The sequence below is a fragment of the Coptis chinensis genome, chromosome 4, assembly GCF_015680905.1.
Source record: "Coptis chinensis isolate HL-2020 chromosome 4, ASM1568090v1, whole genome shotgun sequence".
Lineage (NCBI taxonomy): Eukaryota > Viridiplantae > Streptophyta > Magnoliopsida > Ranunculales > Ranunculaceae > Coptis > Coptis chinensis.
In genome coordinates, this window is record NC_141459.1 from 52,912,846 (window position 1) to 52,929,011 (window position 16,166).

A 16,166-nucleotide genomic window follows, 5' to 3' on the forward strand; every position below is an offset into this window, starting at 1 on the left:
CACTTGTGACGAACATGAAGTAATGAAGGTTGTTGAGTGTCAAGTCTACTATGGCAGTTGGCTTATTCTCACATGAAGATTAGGATGATACCAGAAATTGTTCAAGCCCAAATTCTAATTTGCAAAAGGTTCTTCATAACAATTCGGATCTAAGCATCTAACCACGTACTAAATAAAAAATAAATAAAATCAATATCAGAAAAACTACCGATTTAACTAAAATAAACATTTTTTATTATAACAAATATATCCTTAATCTTATCAAACTTGTTCAAAAGAAGTAAGATTCTTGAAATTCAACCAGCCTTTAACCCACACAACAGCTTGGTAATTATTAGTAACACTTCCATCCAGAGCCGCTAATAAAAGTCGATAATTAAAACCCGCAACAACTTGGCTTTCCCCACGAACCACTTGCACGAATCGCAACTCAGTTTGCTTCTCTTTGTTATGCTCGGTTACAGCAAACTTTCCAATGTCTTGAACTTCTGGGTCTTTTATGTCTTTGATAGGTGTCCAACCACCCGCCCTTCCCATACGACTAACACCAAAGGAACCGGTGGAGACTTGGAAGAAAATCAAGGAAAGAAGAAGGATGGGAAGGAGGAGGGATTTAGTTGTCATTTTTGTGTTATTTGGTGAATCGATAAGTTTGGTTAGCGTGGGGGCGTTTTGGAGTTATTTATAGGGTGGACTGTTGGGAGTTTAGTGGGCCACTTGTCGTTGTGGAGAGGATTAAATGTCGCAAATATCCTTTTCCTTTCATGGTAATTAACGCCTTTTTTAGTAAAACTTTTGCTTATTTTGGCAGTTGGCGGCACATTAGCCTCGTTTTCCAAATTGGAAACCTAATATTGAATTATTGACACGTCCATATCATTCCAAACTTGGAATTTTGGCATATTTTCATGTTGCCAAATTTTCTTTTCCCACTTAAAAGGGTATTTGCTAGGGGCCTAGTTCGGTATTTCGGAATTTTTGGAATTCCGACCAATCCAAAAATCGAAATTCATCAAATTTCGATAGATTTCAATCATCAATATTTCGACTCTATATTCGGAATTCTGATTTTATGAAAAACCGAAATATTAGGCGGAATTCCGAAGTTTCGTTCGGAATCACGAACATTGGCTAGGGGTGACTTCCAATCGAATCGGATCGGATTAACCTCCTTCGGAACCAAATATGCAAGCTAAATCCGATCCAATTTTTTTCGATTCAAAATATATTTCTAATTTTGGAAATTTGGAAATTTTAGAATAACTGAGAAATTTCGGAATACTTGGTAAATTTTCACGTATCTCTTCACTTTCAATTATTTTTGAAAAAGAAAATTTGACATCACTAAATTTCAAAATATAGTAATATACAATAGCAATAAAACATTTTGGAACTTCAAAAAAACAAGACTTTACATGTAAGGAACTAACAAAAGCCTAATACATGTCAGGAGTTAAAAGTCTTTATATATATGTTAGGAGCTAAGAGCATCTTTAGGAGAGCTACCAAAAAAACACCAAGCAACTTTAGGAGCAACATCAAATTTTCGATATCAAACTACGCGGTTTTGGATAAACCGCGCCATATAGCCTACGCAGTTTTTCCAACACCGCGCTACTAAAGCCCAACTGACAGGCCCAAGCTCACACAGTTTTCAGAAAACCGCGCGGTGTTCAGAACACCGCATGCTACTTCTATATAATCAGGACCAAAGCCACGCGGTTCAATCACTTTCAACTCTTCTCTCAATTATAAACCCTCTCCTAGTTTAAAAAAAAAAAAAAAACAAAAAACTACCTAAACTCTTGAAATTTTATATGAATCTTTTTGAGCCTTTCGACGGTGATGATTGGCAGTACACAGACGACATTGGCGATGAGGGAAAAGAACCCGAGGAAGTAGAATACGGTGGGGGAGAAGACAGTGGGGGAGAAGAACCCGAGGATGTCGCACCGACTAATAGACATCCATATGTACTTGAGTATCAGATGAACGACTTCGATTGGCAATTTGCACCCGGTGAAGCACTTGATATGGAAGTTGTGTCTTCTACACGTGATACAAAACACGTGTCGAGTGCAGTGGCTAATACTCAAGTAATTATTTAGTTTTGATTAAATATTTTGAATATTATGCATTAATTAGTTGAGTTGGACAAATTAATTATTTATCTTATACGCATTATTATTTTTTCATAATATCAGCATGTTATTGACTACTGAGTTAGATCGGCTTTACATGGTGTTAGAGAGTGGTGGAAGGTTATTAAGAGTTTGGATGAGTTTGTACATATTAGAGATAGTATTTTTTATACACCTTTGGGTCTTTTGGTTGATGTGGATTATGAGAAGGCTGATTGGGCAGTGGTCATAGCTTTAGTAGAAAGATGGTGGAGTAGAACTCATACATTTCATTTCCCTTGTATAGAGTTAGGGTTCACACCACTAGACTTCACTATGATTTCTGGGTTGAGTATCGGTATAGGCCAACTAATACCTTTTCATATAAATTATGAGAATATGGATAGTATGCTTATGAGTTTTCCTCGCTTGGATGCGGATGCTTATGATTCTTTTGGATTAAGCTATCTCATATTAAGACTGCATATATGGAACCCCTCTTAGATCCTGATACACGAGCGGAGTTAGCTTTGACTGTTCTACCTGGTAGTGAGGGTGCTGATGTATATGTTAGGGCTTTTTTGATGTTTTTTATTGGGCATGTTCTGTTTCCCAATGGTCATTCTACAGTACGACTGGGATATTATGCTTATGTATCTAATTTGCATGCTATGAGAGATTATGACCTGGGTAGCTCAGTATATACCACATTGATAGCGGCGTTAGATAAAGCTTCATAGACATTCGGAAGTAGAAGTCCTCAGATTGCAGGATTCACAGGACTTTTAGAGATTTGGTTTTATGAGTATTTTCGAACTCTTTGTCCTAACATAGACATGATTGCTGATACTCGCCCTAGATTTGGTAGTTAGTCGGGGGCCTCACTGACTCTCGAGCGAGGGGCAGATTAGAAATAATGTCTGTAATGACTCATGCTCGATTGATATTAGATCATTGTCATCTATTGAGTGGAGACCTTGGCGTTTGACTACTGCCTTTGATGATCCAACATGCAAAGATGCTTTGTGTGTTGTCACGCCAGTTGTTTTGTTTTTGCCGCGACGCGGATCGTATGGTTTGGTACCGCGGGCGACAGATGTTGGAGGCAGATGATTGGACGTTATGGAGTTCTATGTGCTCCCATGCCAGATGTTAGTGATGCAAAGTCGTGGGGTAGAATTCAAGTTCATGAAGTTCATGCTAGTGGTGGTCCTTGGCCAGATGCGTCTTCTTTTGTTGTTGAGCAGACTGTTGATCAGTATTATAGATGGTGGAACTGTGTCTCCATGGGTCCGTTGTTGCCCCCTGTTGGTCGAGCTAGCAACTTCAAGTTTGTGGGCCTGGAAGGGATGAGACGTGAGCTACATATTCCTCATCCGCCACAGCCTGTTTACAACCCACAACCTCTGAATGCATATCATCCAGCTCCTGTGTCTGCCAGTAATCCTCAGATGTTTGCCGTGTGTGGACCTGATGGAGAGGCTACTTACATTTCCATTCCTGAGGTGCCTCATGCTCGTTGCCATGGGAGAGCCGCAGATTGATCAGTATACCACGGTGAGTTTAGTTATTTTATTTTTCTTATTCATTATATATATAATATGTACTCACAATATATTTTCTTAGATTTTCAGGCTGAGATTCGAGAAAGATATGAGAACCAGATTTGTATGTTTGATGGGATGAGGACTGTCGTGTATCATTATAGCCAAGAAAGGGAGGAGGCATATTCTCAGACATATCAGCAATCCCAGCGTGCGTATGACGAGACTCAAAAAGCGTATGAGGATATTCAGCAGGTGTACACGCAACAACATTAGGGATATGAGGAACTTCAGGCTGAGGTAGTTAACCTTCGTGCATACAGAGAAGATCTTGATTCTCAGGTTAGGAACTTAGATGAACAGCTTAGGAATATCCAAATAGAAAGAGGAGAGGGATCAAGTGGTAAAGGGCGTAAGAAGATAGCTAAATAAATTTGATGTAATATGATAGGTTTTGGATCATTTTTGATATTATATGATTATATCATAATCATAGATTTTGGACTGCATAATCATAATCATAATCATAGATTTTTAATTTCTTTAATTTTTTCGATTTTGAATCACAATTCTTAATTTCTTCAAGTGCACAATTATTAATTTCGTAACTTTTATGCACAATTCATAATTTTTCAAGTTCTATGCACCACAGTTCTAATTTTCAGAAAAAACGCACGCGGTGTTGGCAAAACCGTGCCCATAGAAGCCCAAGCCCACGCGGTTTTGGCAAAACCGCGCCAAAGAAACCCATTTAGCAACCCAAGCCCACGCGGTGTTGGAAAAATCGCGTGGTTTTAGCAAAATCGTGTGAGTGATTTGATATAGTATCAAACCTGGAACCAAATATTGGCCGATTTGGTGTTTGGTTTGGTGTTTTTTTAGTGTTTTCATCAACATGTGACTCTCCTGAAGTTGAAAAAACACCAAATTGTTGATTTGGTGTTTTGATGCTAGGTTGATATCACTCCTAAAGATGCTCTAAAAGGTTTTACATGTTACAAACCAAGACTTTATATGTCAGGAGCTAGCCTTTACATGTTACAAACCAAGACTTCACATGTCAGGAGCTAGATTAAAAAAAAAATGTCAGGAGCTAGGTTATGTTGTTTGTTTTGTTTGGAAGTACAAAAACTATAAAATGAATGAACGGTCGAGATCTAATCAAGTGGACAATGGAGATTTATTAGTTTATAAGTACATATTTTCAGAATAAATCGGCAATAATATTGGAAATTTTGGATTGACTATATATCGGAACTTTCGGATTGGATATCGGATCGGATATGTGTTTAGAGTTATATCCGAATCCAATCCAATTTTTTTTTCAGAATTTTCAGAAATCGAAAAATCGGATATCGAACCATGAAAACTACACCCAAAGCCAAACCAATTTTGGGTCGGATTTCGGCAAAAAGAGACACCCCTAGTATTTGCCAATGCTTGGTAGTATTTTAGGACTTGGCAAACTTTTTTATCATTTGCCGGCAAACACATCACATGACCCAGTTTTCTCACTTCACACGAGAAAAATATATCCAAGTTGAGGATGGATAAATTTTGCCAGAGGAAAATTGATCGGAATTGAATTTTCCCACTCCAACAAACCCTAGTTTGGCAAATCGATCACTACACACTTCTCTCTCTCAATTACAAACTAGAGGCTGCAAATTTTAATATTTTTCTTCTTTTTAGTTCAATTACAAACTAGAAGATGCAAATTTTAATATTTCTTCTTTTTATTTTGTTGCTCACCATGTACATTCGTAATTAGATTACTAACCAAAGGTAAACTGCATGAATGTTATATTTTGAAACCATTGCTTTTTGCTTTGGGTTTGGAGATAATGTTGTCATGGTGGTTAAGTTGAATATGAAATACCTTCCTTGCTATTAAGAAACAAGATAAAGAACAATTAGTTTGTTGTATCTATGTGTTGTGCTAGTATCTTCTTGGGTGTTTTTGACTTAACCCCCCAAAGTTTGTACCCCCTTTTGTGAATACCCTCCATTTTCAAAATCTCCCCCCTCTGTCAATTTTCTATGTAACGGGCGTTGATATTTAGCATAATGGCAATTTTGCCCCTATTGTAAAAACCCCCCATTCAAATTTTCCCCATTTTGCAATCGATCTCCATTTCATTCTCCGCCACCAGTTCACTCACCTCCACCACCAGTATATTCCCCTCCACCTCCCGTTCACTCACCGCCACCCATCCCCAGTATATTCACCTCCACCTCCAAAACCACCACCACGTGCCATCCAAAACATAAATGAAATCATCGAAGAAGAAGAAGAAAGAAGAAGAAGATGGCGAATACAGAAAGAAGAAAAACCACCACCACATGCCATCCATTTTTTGTACATTATTATTTTACAATATTTAGTATTTTTGGAATTTGATATTTAATACATGGTCAATGTGTTATTAGATTGGTTTGACTTTTATTATAGAAAGAGAAATGAGGGAAAAGAAGAGAATATTTTTGAAATTGTATTAAAGGAATTTAATGTTTTGAATTTTAAATTTTTGTGTGGAGATTTTTAATATTTGAAAAGTTTTCAAATAAAGATGCAATAAGATATTAATATAAGGTATATAATAAATAGAGTACTTTTAATAGAGAATAATATTCTATAGTTATGAATAGAGATATTTGGTAAAATGGAAAGTTTCTTAAAGTTAAACATAATATATGACAGAGAATTCTTTAGGAATGGAATGACTTATCATAAAGTTAGGATTTTCAAAAAATAAGGTTTTTGCTTAGAACTAAACAAGTTAACTAAAAGAAAGAAGAAGGAGAAATGGCGGATTTGTGCATCTCTTAGCTAGCTTTGGATCGGATTTTTGGCGTGGTGTAACGTGATTTCTATTATATACATTCTTTTCGCTAATGCAAGAGGCGAGTATCTATTATTTTTGTGTGGTAACATATATTAAATTGATATTATAGAAGAAATGCTTTGTTTGTTGTTGTGTATGAATGAGAACATGACTATATGATTGATTTTTCTTATTTAACGCATGCTACTATATTTGGGTAACTTTTAAATTAATCATGTTGTTTTGTTATGAAATACTAAATATATGATTTGGTATTGTAGTCTAACTTTTTTATGGATATGTACTGTAGCGCGTACTGTAGCAATATAAAAATAAATTATGATATTGTTACTGTATCGCGTACTGTAGCACAATATTAAATAATTATAGTACTATTAATGTAGTAATCATTACTGATGGTTATTGTAGCATGACTATGGCACTATAATAAATAATTATGGTACTGTTACTGTAGCGCGTACTGTAGCACTGTGATAGTTAAGAATGCGTACTATAGCTTTTTTAACCCTTGATGGCAGTTCTGTAAATATTAAAGTTGTTGATATAAATGCTATATAATAGTTTGCAACACTTTTTATGATTTTTTTTTTGTACATTTAAAAGACGCTATATTGATTAATTACTAATGTCATGGTGTGTTATGTTGCATTCTCTAGCCATCTTGACTTCTTTTATTAATGATGTAATATCATTTTTTTTTTTATTGGCTATAATGTAACATCATTGTTAGTTAAGGGTGTGGGTCATTTATGCAACATTTTTGGGGAAATGATTATGTAATAAAATTGACATTATGTTTATGATTGAGTTGCTATGAAATAGGTATGTATAACGAAAACTACTAGTAATCGGAATTGATATGATATCGGATTTGTAACAAATGTATACGATTATGTATCGGTTTTATGGCTCCCTTATTTTCACACCACAAACTGATCTTTCTCCGTTATTTACCATACCACCACCCTAACCGAACCTGTGAGCTCTCTATCTTCCTCTTTGTTAAAATTTGGATTTTTTTTTTCAATAACAATTTTTAGAAATTCTTCATTGTTTGTAATTGCCTAAAAATGGTTTTCTTTTCCTTTCCTTATTCCTAAAACTAGATGTTAGTATGATGGAGAGTTGCTAGAACACACAAAGGACACCTTTTTAATTTTCCTCCTTTTTGGAATATGTTTTACATGTTTGATTTTTGCATTAGATCTTAAGAAATGAGGTCTGGTTTTGACAGAGAAGTATTTTGGTTAGTGTAGTGCTATCTCTAAGGCTAGTCAAAATTAATCAAATTCCATGCTATTGGTTTAAACCTGATGAGGGTATTGTGAAATTGAACACAGATGGCGCAGTGAACAGTCGAGGTGCTAGCTCAGGAGGTATCATCAGTGATAGCAACAGTGATACAATGGTGGCTTACATAGGCAGTAGTTTGAAAAACTCACTCCTATACCAAGAGTTAAATGCAATACATCAAGGAATATCTCTATGTCTTCGACTTGGTATACTGAAAGTTACAGTGGCATCTGATTCTTTACGAGCAGTTAATGCCATAACAAAGATTGAAGAGCCCCCATGGCAGATGGCTGATATGGTAGTCTCCATACAAAAAATGTGTGTTTCCTTTGAGTTTATAGAAATTAAGCATGTATTTAGATAAACGAATAAGGCAGCGAATCTGTTGGCATCCATGGCTGACCCTAGAGAGCACATTGAATCTGATAATTGGTTGACTTTCATTCCTCCATTGATTGAAATGTTACAGTCTATTGTAAACAAGGATAGGGAAGGCAAAATGTACTTGAGGACCTAAGTTACTGCAGGTTAGGGGTCAAGCCATAACCCCAACTTATTGTTAAAAAAAAACAATGTTGATGTAATAGGCATCTCTAGTGGGCCTTTTCTTTATTTACTTATTTTTATTTTAATCAGCCATGTCGGCCTAATATATAAAGCCTAGCTAGAGTATTTTAGGGTTAAAGAAGCGATCAAGTTTATATTATATATAGGATAGTGATAAACATAAAAAGATAAAGTTTACCTACGAAATGAACGATAAAACTCAAAACGTAAGTAAACTAAAACTTAATTACGTGCTTAAATTTATCAAAGATTGTTCTACTCTCGATCTATTGAACAGATATAGTGGAGTAGGAAGTTCGTTCCACTCCTAGTCCTTCCAAGATGTGTGTGTTTTCTAGTCTAATTACTCTACTCTAAGTCTAATGAGAGATTTACTTAAATGATAACTAGACTACGATGCAACTACCCACAAGATACAACTAGTTAACTATTTAAACAACTATGGGAATACTACGCCGATTCTATGATAAGGAGTTAGAGGGGATTGATTCCACCTTAGCTCAACTTAATCCACTAACGATTTAATCGTCAGAATCCGAATTGAATCGCCTTGAGAACAACAATGGGTTATTCCTAATCTCTAATTACACATGGCATTTCTACCAATTCATAACTAGCATGTGAACGATTACACCCATTCTCATGGTGAACTAATCATTTCTAGAGTGGAAAGGAAATTACGACTATTCAACATTAACACGAATCAAGCCTTCATCAAGGCTTCGCAACCCCCTCTAATGGAGGTTTAGCCGAGAATCATCACGCTATCATTCCCAATCAAATTCGAACAAGACATGATATAAAGATTTGAACTTTACTTGTTTAAACTCAATTCGAAACTACTCATGCAATAATTGAATTAAACTAATAATGACAAATAATTGAATCTAAGAATTGAACTAAATAAGTAAATAGAAAATGAAACTAGATTACCAAGAACACTATTTTATTAATCTAATGAATAATAAAACAATGATTCAAATACTAAATTAATAATCTACTTTGTTCTAAAGTAATTAATTAAACATGAAACTAGATCTAAAACAAGATATGAAAAACTAATTAATTAACTAATTGAAATTCTAAAACTAAGTTCTAAAACTAATTAATGGAGGCTAACTAATCTAGGTCTAACTATCTACCATTAACAAAGAGTCAAGCTTTTGTTTTTATACTTTCAGATCCAAAAATCGTGCATGGGCTTGGAGCCATGTTTTGGGCCGAAAAATCGGGCCCAAAACCCAATTCTTTCAGTCCAAAAAGGCCTCTTCAGCTGCAGTTGGCTTCAACAGACTTTTCGTCTACTTTTACTCCTCTGATTGGGTCAAGGCTTAGACCATTGGAAAGCTCTTTCCGAGCCGGTCGTTTTGACATAAGGTAGGCTCAATTCTGAGGTTTAAGTCCAAAGATACGGCCTTCGAAAGTTCTGCTGACTTTGTGTGCTGTTTTTGCCTGCGTCGACTTTTCAGCTTTTGAACGGGCTTTACAAAGGCTTTGTCTTCTTGAATCTTGGCCTTTAATCACGGAACTCCTTAGCAACCGACCTTTGCTCCTTTATCTCGCTAAAGTGGCACATTTCTGCACATCACGGACTTTGAAGCCTGAAATGCATAAAGAACACGTAATCAGTATTAACTCTTAATTATTACTCACATAATTAGTCTAAAAGTATGATGGTTAAGGGGTTAAAACTATAGTTTTGGGCTCTTATCAGATAGTAGCCTCCTTAATCAATGGTTCAAGTTTTTATTGAGTAGTAGTTTCTTAGAAAATAATGTTATTGAGAAGAATTGTTATTGTTATAGAGAGATTATGAAATTGAGAAATCGAGTGTTTATTTGTTTCTTAATTGATTGTTTTTTATCCTGTTGCGTAATTCATATCACATTAACTTTTACTTCACAGCGATGTCAATTACATAAATATATTTCTATATAGTGAGTGGTTCTAGGGACATATGCTATAAAAACACCTAAACAAACTCAAAATCGTTAGGGTATGTATAAGTTTTAGATTAGGTTAATTTTTTTGTAGATATGATATCCTAATTATTCTAAACATTGTCATAAATAATCAAAATAATAAAAAATCTCTAAACTTACTAATTATAGTATAAAAAATTGTGAAAATGAACGGTCCACAATTAACCAAATTTCTTAATTTGTTAACTACATTTGATGGGGTTACAAGTTTCAAGTTTGGATATTTTTATGTGACAATGTTTAAAGTTCTTGGCAGATCATATGTACAAAAAATTAGTCAAATCTAAAACTTAGAAATAACATAACTAACAATCGTGAGTTTGTTTACGTGTTTACTCGTAATATATGTCCATAGAACCCCTCCCTTCTATATATACAATATAAAGCTATTTATATCCACACCGTAAACAGCTATTTTATATAAATGATGATAGCAAAGCATGTGTACTGGTTTTTTGGCGAATGAAGTACCCGAGGTTTAAGTGGTTTTCTTCAAGTTTTTCATTAACCGTGGTTATTGGTTTCATAGAGAAAGTATATATATGGGCTGTAAGTAGATCTCCTTGTCAATTAACTCTTCCTAGTTCTAATTGTTGATTACAAGGGATAAGGGAGGTAGGGTTCTTCGCAAGACAAAAAACCATATGTTGTGATGCAACTATTAGTCAATAATAATTGGCTTTTGACAATCTCAACTCCACTGCTCCGAGATAATACATGCACAAACCTTTCTATAGTTGGTACTTACTATTTAATCAACCACATTCACGTGCTAGTTGTCACACCCCAAATTTCCAGACAATATTTAAAACAATGATATTCAATCATCTGGAAACCCGGGGTGCAACAAAACCCAATACCCTTATTTCTAGCAACTACTCATCCCACTTCCCACATTTTTATGTTTCTATCTTTTATCCTTTATTTTTATTATTATTTAACCCTATATATATATATATATATATATATATATTAAAAAAAGAATGAAAAATAGGGTTGTTATACTAGTGCTACTAGGGGTGTCTCTTTTTTTTCCTAAAATCCAAATTTTCCGAATTCCGATCCGATATTTTTCAAAATTTGGCAATGATATTTGTGTTATAATATCCGAAATTCCGATATTCGATTTTTCCGAAAAATAATTGGATCGGAATTGGATGTGTTTTCAAAATCCGATCCGATCCGGTTTCCGATTCATTTCCGAATTTTTAACATAGAGCGGTCTATTTCATATAGTTACTAAATTAAAACTACATATAGTTTACAAACCAAATAAAAACCCTAGAGAAATAGAACACACATTGTCTCTCTCACAACTTCAATAAATCAATATTGTCATTCTAGTACATATCTCAATTTATCCCATATTCCTATTTATTGAATTAATACATTAACATGAAGAAAAGATTTGCTGAATGAACGTGTTAAAAGGTCTAAGTTGTTTACTGAATTAATATATTTCAAAATGAATGTATTAACTAGATAAAAATAGTTATTCTAAAAGAGAATCTGATTATATAATTCAAATTTCCGATTTACTTCCATATTTTGCGGATTCCGAAATTTTTGAAAATTTTCCGATTTTTCAAACTTTCCGAATTCGGAAAAAAAAATTGTCATCCGAAAAATAATTGGATCGGATTTGGAAAGAATATTACCATCCGAAAAAATTTGGAAATTTTTCCGAAAGCCCTTTATCCGATCTGATCCGAAGTCACCTTTACATGCTACCGTAGCCACTTGTGCAAGAGGGAAGCCTGACTGGAATGAGCTATGATGATTAGAACGAGAGCTCTTCCTTATTAGTTGCATGTTTGTCGTAACTTCAGAAGCTATTATGGCACGGTGGATCATCTGGGTCGTACCGGTTTCTTGTAGGAAGGGCAGGAGACATGATACTACTACACTACTACGCCTGTAGCTTCATAAGCTATCACATGGGGAGCATTACGTGGGGCTTGTCGGATCCATCGAGATACATAACTCAGAGAAAGAATAAAAAAACTAACTAGAGAAGTACATCTTGTGACTAATGTAGGTTGTCATGTCCTACTGGCATGTATTCTGCCTCCGGGAGGTGGACTGAAGCAAAGGTAGTCGGGGAAAAAGTTTAATACACATTCCTAAATGCATGTTTTTTTTTCCGCTAATTCTTGTAGGCTGTAGCGACCCAATTTATGATTGTCGGGAGTCCGACGGCCGGTGGATCCAGAAAAAGGACATACGGAGGAATGAGAGGCATTCTAGAAGGGTCGCAGACATAGGAGTCGGGCGTGAAGGGGATAAACACCGAGAACCGAGGACTGATAGTGGAAAGCCGCGAACTAAAGGTGGGGCTGGCCTAGAGTCGTACTATCAGGACACGTGCACTACACGAGCAAAGGGGAAAACCCTAGGGTCGTACGGGAACCCTACACGCGGCAATCAATGGACCGAGAGATGGAGGGACAGATGGAGGGCCTAAGAGAGAAGGGTGGGATTATAAATAGAATAGGAGAGTGGAGAGGAGAGGGAGGAAAAAAGAGGTCACAATATTTGGCACCGTCTGTGGGGAACGAGAGTGAGAAATAGAGAGATGGCGACAAAAAGAAGAGTGGGCCGACTGAAAAAGGCGACGGTCACCGAGATGGACGTGGAGTCAGTAAGGAGTGAAGGGGGAGAGCAAGGTAGGGAAGAGACAGTAATGTCAAAGGCAGAGGAAACAAGGTTGTTACATGAGGAGATAGCAAGGTTGAGGGAAAAAAATGAAGGGTTGAGGAGAGAGAAAGAGACAATAGAGGAGTCAAAAAGGGAGGTGTCGGAAGCAGAGAGAGAAAAGGAAGGGGGGACGGATGTGGCAAAGCAGACGGTGGTTGGACTCACGAAGGAGCAAGTGAGAAATGATTGCCAGCGATCTGAAAGCCAATCTGGAATAGGCCAAGGGCATGGGGGGTGCGGCAAGCCAGGTGGTGGCAAGATTGAACCACAACCCACTGGCAGACGCTATCTGGAAGTCTGAGGTGCCGAAGAGATTCAACTAGCCAAGATTTGAAAGGAATAATAGGACTGGAGACCCCGCGGACCATATTCACCATTTCCAGCAGCAGATGCCACTATGGCAGGAGTCACGGTATGACGGGTTGAGGTGCATGATGTTCCCGGCAAGCTTAAAAGGGGGAGCATCAGACTGGTATTACATGTTATCTTCTAAGAGTATTAATAGCTTTCAAGAGTTAAAGCAGGTTTTCATTGATCATTTTATACACCAGAAGAAGCGAGTGGTTGATATCGCAGCCTTGTTCAATGTAAGACAAAGGTCCGCGGAGTCAGTGAGGGACTTCTTGTGCAGATTCAAGGTGGAGACCTTGAAAGTGGAGAATCTAGATGAAAAGATTGCGGTGATAGCTTTCGAGAGAGGATTGCGTCCGGGAACGAGGGTACACGAGTCGGTAGCCAAGAATGAAATTGCGACATTACAAGATCTATACCCGAGGGTGGATAAGTACATCAGGTATGAAGACACCATGCAAAAGGAGGTGAGAAGGCGGGGGAAGGCAGTGTTATCACTAGAAAAAGGCGAGGACCGTTGGCGATATGAGTCATCGAACAAAGGAGGCAGTGGATACCAAGGATATTCATCACGACCCGAGAGGGGCAAAGAAGAGGCTAGGAGGGAGAGCCGAGACAGAAAGCCCTATCGCGAAGTAGAACAAGTGCCACTGAACAAGTCGTTAAGTGAGATACTACCGTTGATTCAAAATTTGCAGGGGTATGAAGGTCCGCGAACCAACTAGTGGAGGTGCAAGGCAAGCCCTATTGTACATACCATCAGATACATAACCATGAGACGAACGGCTGTTACGCGTTGATATGGTTGATTCAGAGGATGATAGGAAAGGGATTGTTGAAGGAGTTTATAACAAAATAGGAGAAAGTAGAGCAAGCACCGACCCAGGGAAAGATATTGGGAACGATCAACGTAATCTTCAGTGGAGAGATATTGAGCCACAATGCACACCGAGACAGGATAAGGCGAGCGGCGAGCATATAGCAGGTCCATGAGTCGACAGACCATTCGCGGGCAATCCCCTGATCTGCGAATGGTAGGGGAAGTATAATGTTCACCGACGCAGACCTTCAGGAAGTTGATTCCCCGCATGAGGATACGTTGGTGATCATGATGGTGATGGGAAATTACATGGTAAAAAGGGTGTTAGTGGACTGCGGCAGCACGGTGGATTTGCTGTTTAGAGGGATAATGGAGGAAATTAAGATAGAAAGGAAGCAGTTGATGAGGCCCTTGCCGACAAATTTGTATGGGTTCAACGGAAGCATGATGGAACCTTTAGGGGAGCTCCTGCTTCCAGTGACCACGGGACTAGTTATAGTGTTCTCGAGGTTCAAAGTAGTGGATGCCGATTCGCAATACAACGCTATCCTGGGAAGGAGGTGGATTCATGAGATGAAAGCAGTCCCTTCTACATACTACCAAGTGATCCAATTCCCTACTCCTACCGGGGTATATGAGGTCCGCGGGGATCAGGTGACAGCCAAAAACAGTCATCAGAGTACAATGAAGAGATTGATCCGCAGTTTAGAGGAAAAGACTTCGCATTCCAAGAAGAGGCAAGCATAGCAATTACAGTGCACCACCGGGGAGGAGTCGGCGGAGGGACCGAAGACCTTGGACGAGATAGAAGTAGTGAATTTAGGGGAAAGCGATGAGGAGAAGTTCACATCAATAGGTTCCAGCTTGTCTGAGGAATGGAAGGTTAAATTAGTACAATTTTTGTCTGCCAATAAAGAGATATTTGCGTGGACGATTGAGGAGGTCACCGGATTGGACCCAGAATTCGCATGTCATCAGTTACATGTGAGGGAAGACACTAAGCCAATAAGACAGAAGATGCGAGGCATTAGACCGAAGGAATTCGCGAGGAGGTCGCGAGATTGAAGGGGGCAACTATAATACGAGAGGTGGCATTCACCGACTGGTTGTCAAATGTGGTCGCGGTGCCGAAGAAGAATGACAAGGTTTGTATGTGTGTTGACTTCACTGACATGAATTCAGAATGTCCTAAAGACAGCTACCCCATGCCGAGAGTAGACGAGCTGGTGGATAGAACCGCAGGGTTCAAAATATTTTCTTTCATGGACGCATCGATGGGATACAACCAAGTCGCCATGTATGGGCCAAATCAGGAGAAGACAGCCTTTGTGGTAGAAGGCGGTACGTATTGCTATACGAGAATGCCGTTTGGGTTGAAGAACGCCAGGGCAACATTTCAACGGCTAGGGGAGAAAATGTTTGAACACAAGATCCGAAAAGGGATTGAGATTTACATAGACGACATGGTGGAGAAGAGTATGTCAGAGGAGGAATTGAAAGAAACGTTCAATATACTGCGGTCATACAATCTAAAGTTTAACCCAGAGAAGTGTACATTCGGCGTTACTACAGGGAAGTTTCTGGGGTACATAGTTACTTACCGGGGAATAGAGGCCAATCCTGAGCAGATTAGAGCCTTGGTGGAGATGTCGTCGCCTCAGGACGTCAAAGAGGTGCAGAGACTTACAGGAAGGGTTGCGGCCTTGAATAGATTCATCTCAAAGTCATCAGACAAGTGTAGGCCGTTGTATCGGTTGCTAAAAAGCACTCCGGATTTTGTATGGACCGCGGAATGCGAGGAGGTATTCCAAGAGTTGAAGAATTATCTAGGTAAGGCCCCTCTGTTGTCGCGACCAAAACAGGGAGAAAAACGTTACTTGTATTTAGGGGTCACGGAGTATGCAATTAGCTCAGTGCTCATCAGAATTGTGGGTAAGTTAGAGAAG

The 16,166-nt window shown here is 37.9% G+C and overlaps 2 protein-coding genes across 2 annotated transcripts; one reads left to right on the plus strand and one right to left on the minus strand.

Annotated features, from left to right (window-relative positions):
* Positions 1–261: 261 nt before the first annotated feature.
* Positions 262–624, minus strand: LOC147503941 (cysteine proteinase inhibitor 1-like). The gene has a single exon (XM_086605020.1). The coding sequence runs from the start codon at positions 622–624 to the stop codon at positions 262–264; it is 363 nt and encodes a 120-aa protein (XP_086461146.1).
* Positions 625–14,448: 13,824 nt separating this feature from the next.
* On the plus strand, positions 14,449–14,967 carry LOC147503942 (uncharacterized). The gene has a single exon (XM_086605021.1). It carries the CDS (start codon positions 14,449–14,451, stop codon positions 14,965–14,967), a length of 519 nt encoding a protein of 172 aa, XP_086461147.1.
* Positions 14,968–16,166: the final 1,199 nt, after the last annotated feature.

Excerpts from the sequence above, each read along its gene's own strand:
- LOC147503941 (XM_086605020.1), bottom strand. The coding sequence starts at position 624 with ATGACAACTAAATCCCTCCTCCTTCCCATCCTTCTTCTTTCCTTGATT.
- LOC147503942 (XM_086605021.1), top strand. The coding sequence starts at position 14,449 with ATGTTCACCGACGCAGACCTTCAGGAAGTTGATTCCCCGCATGAGGAT.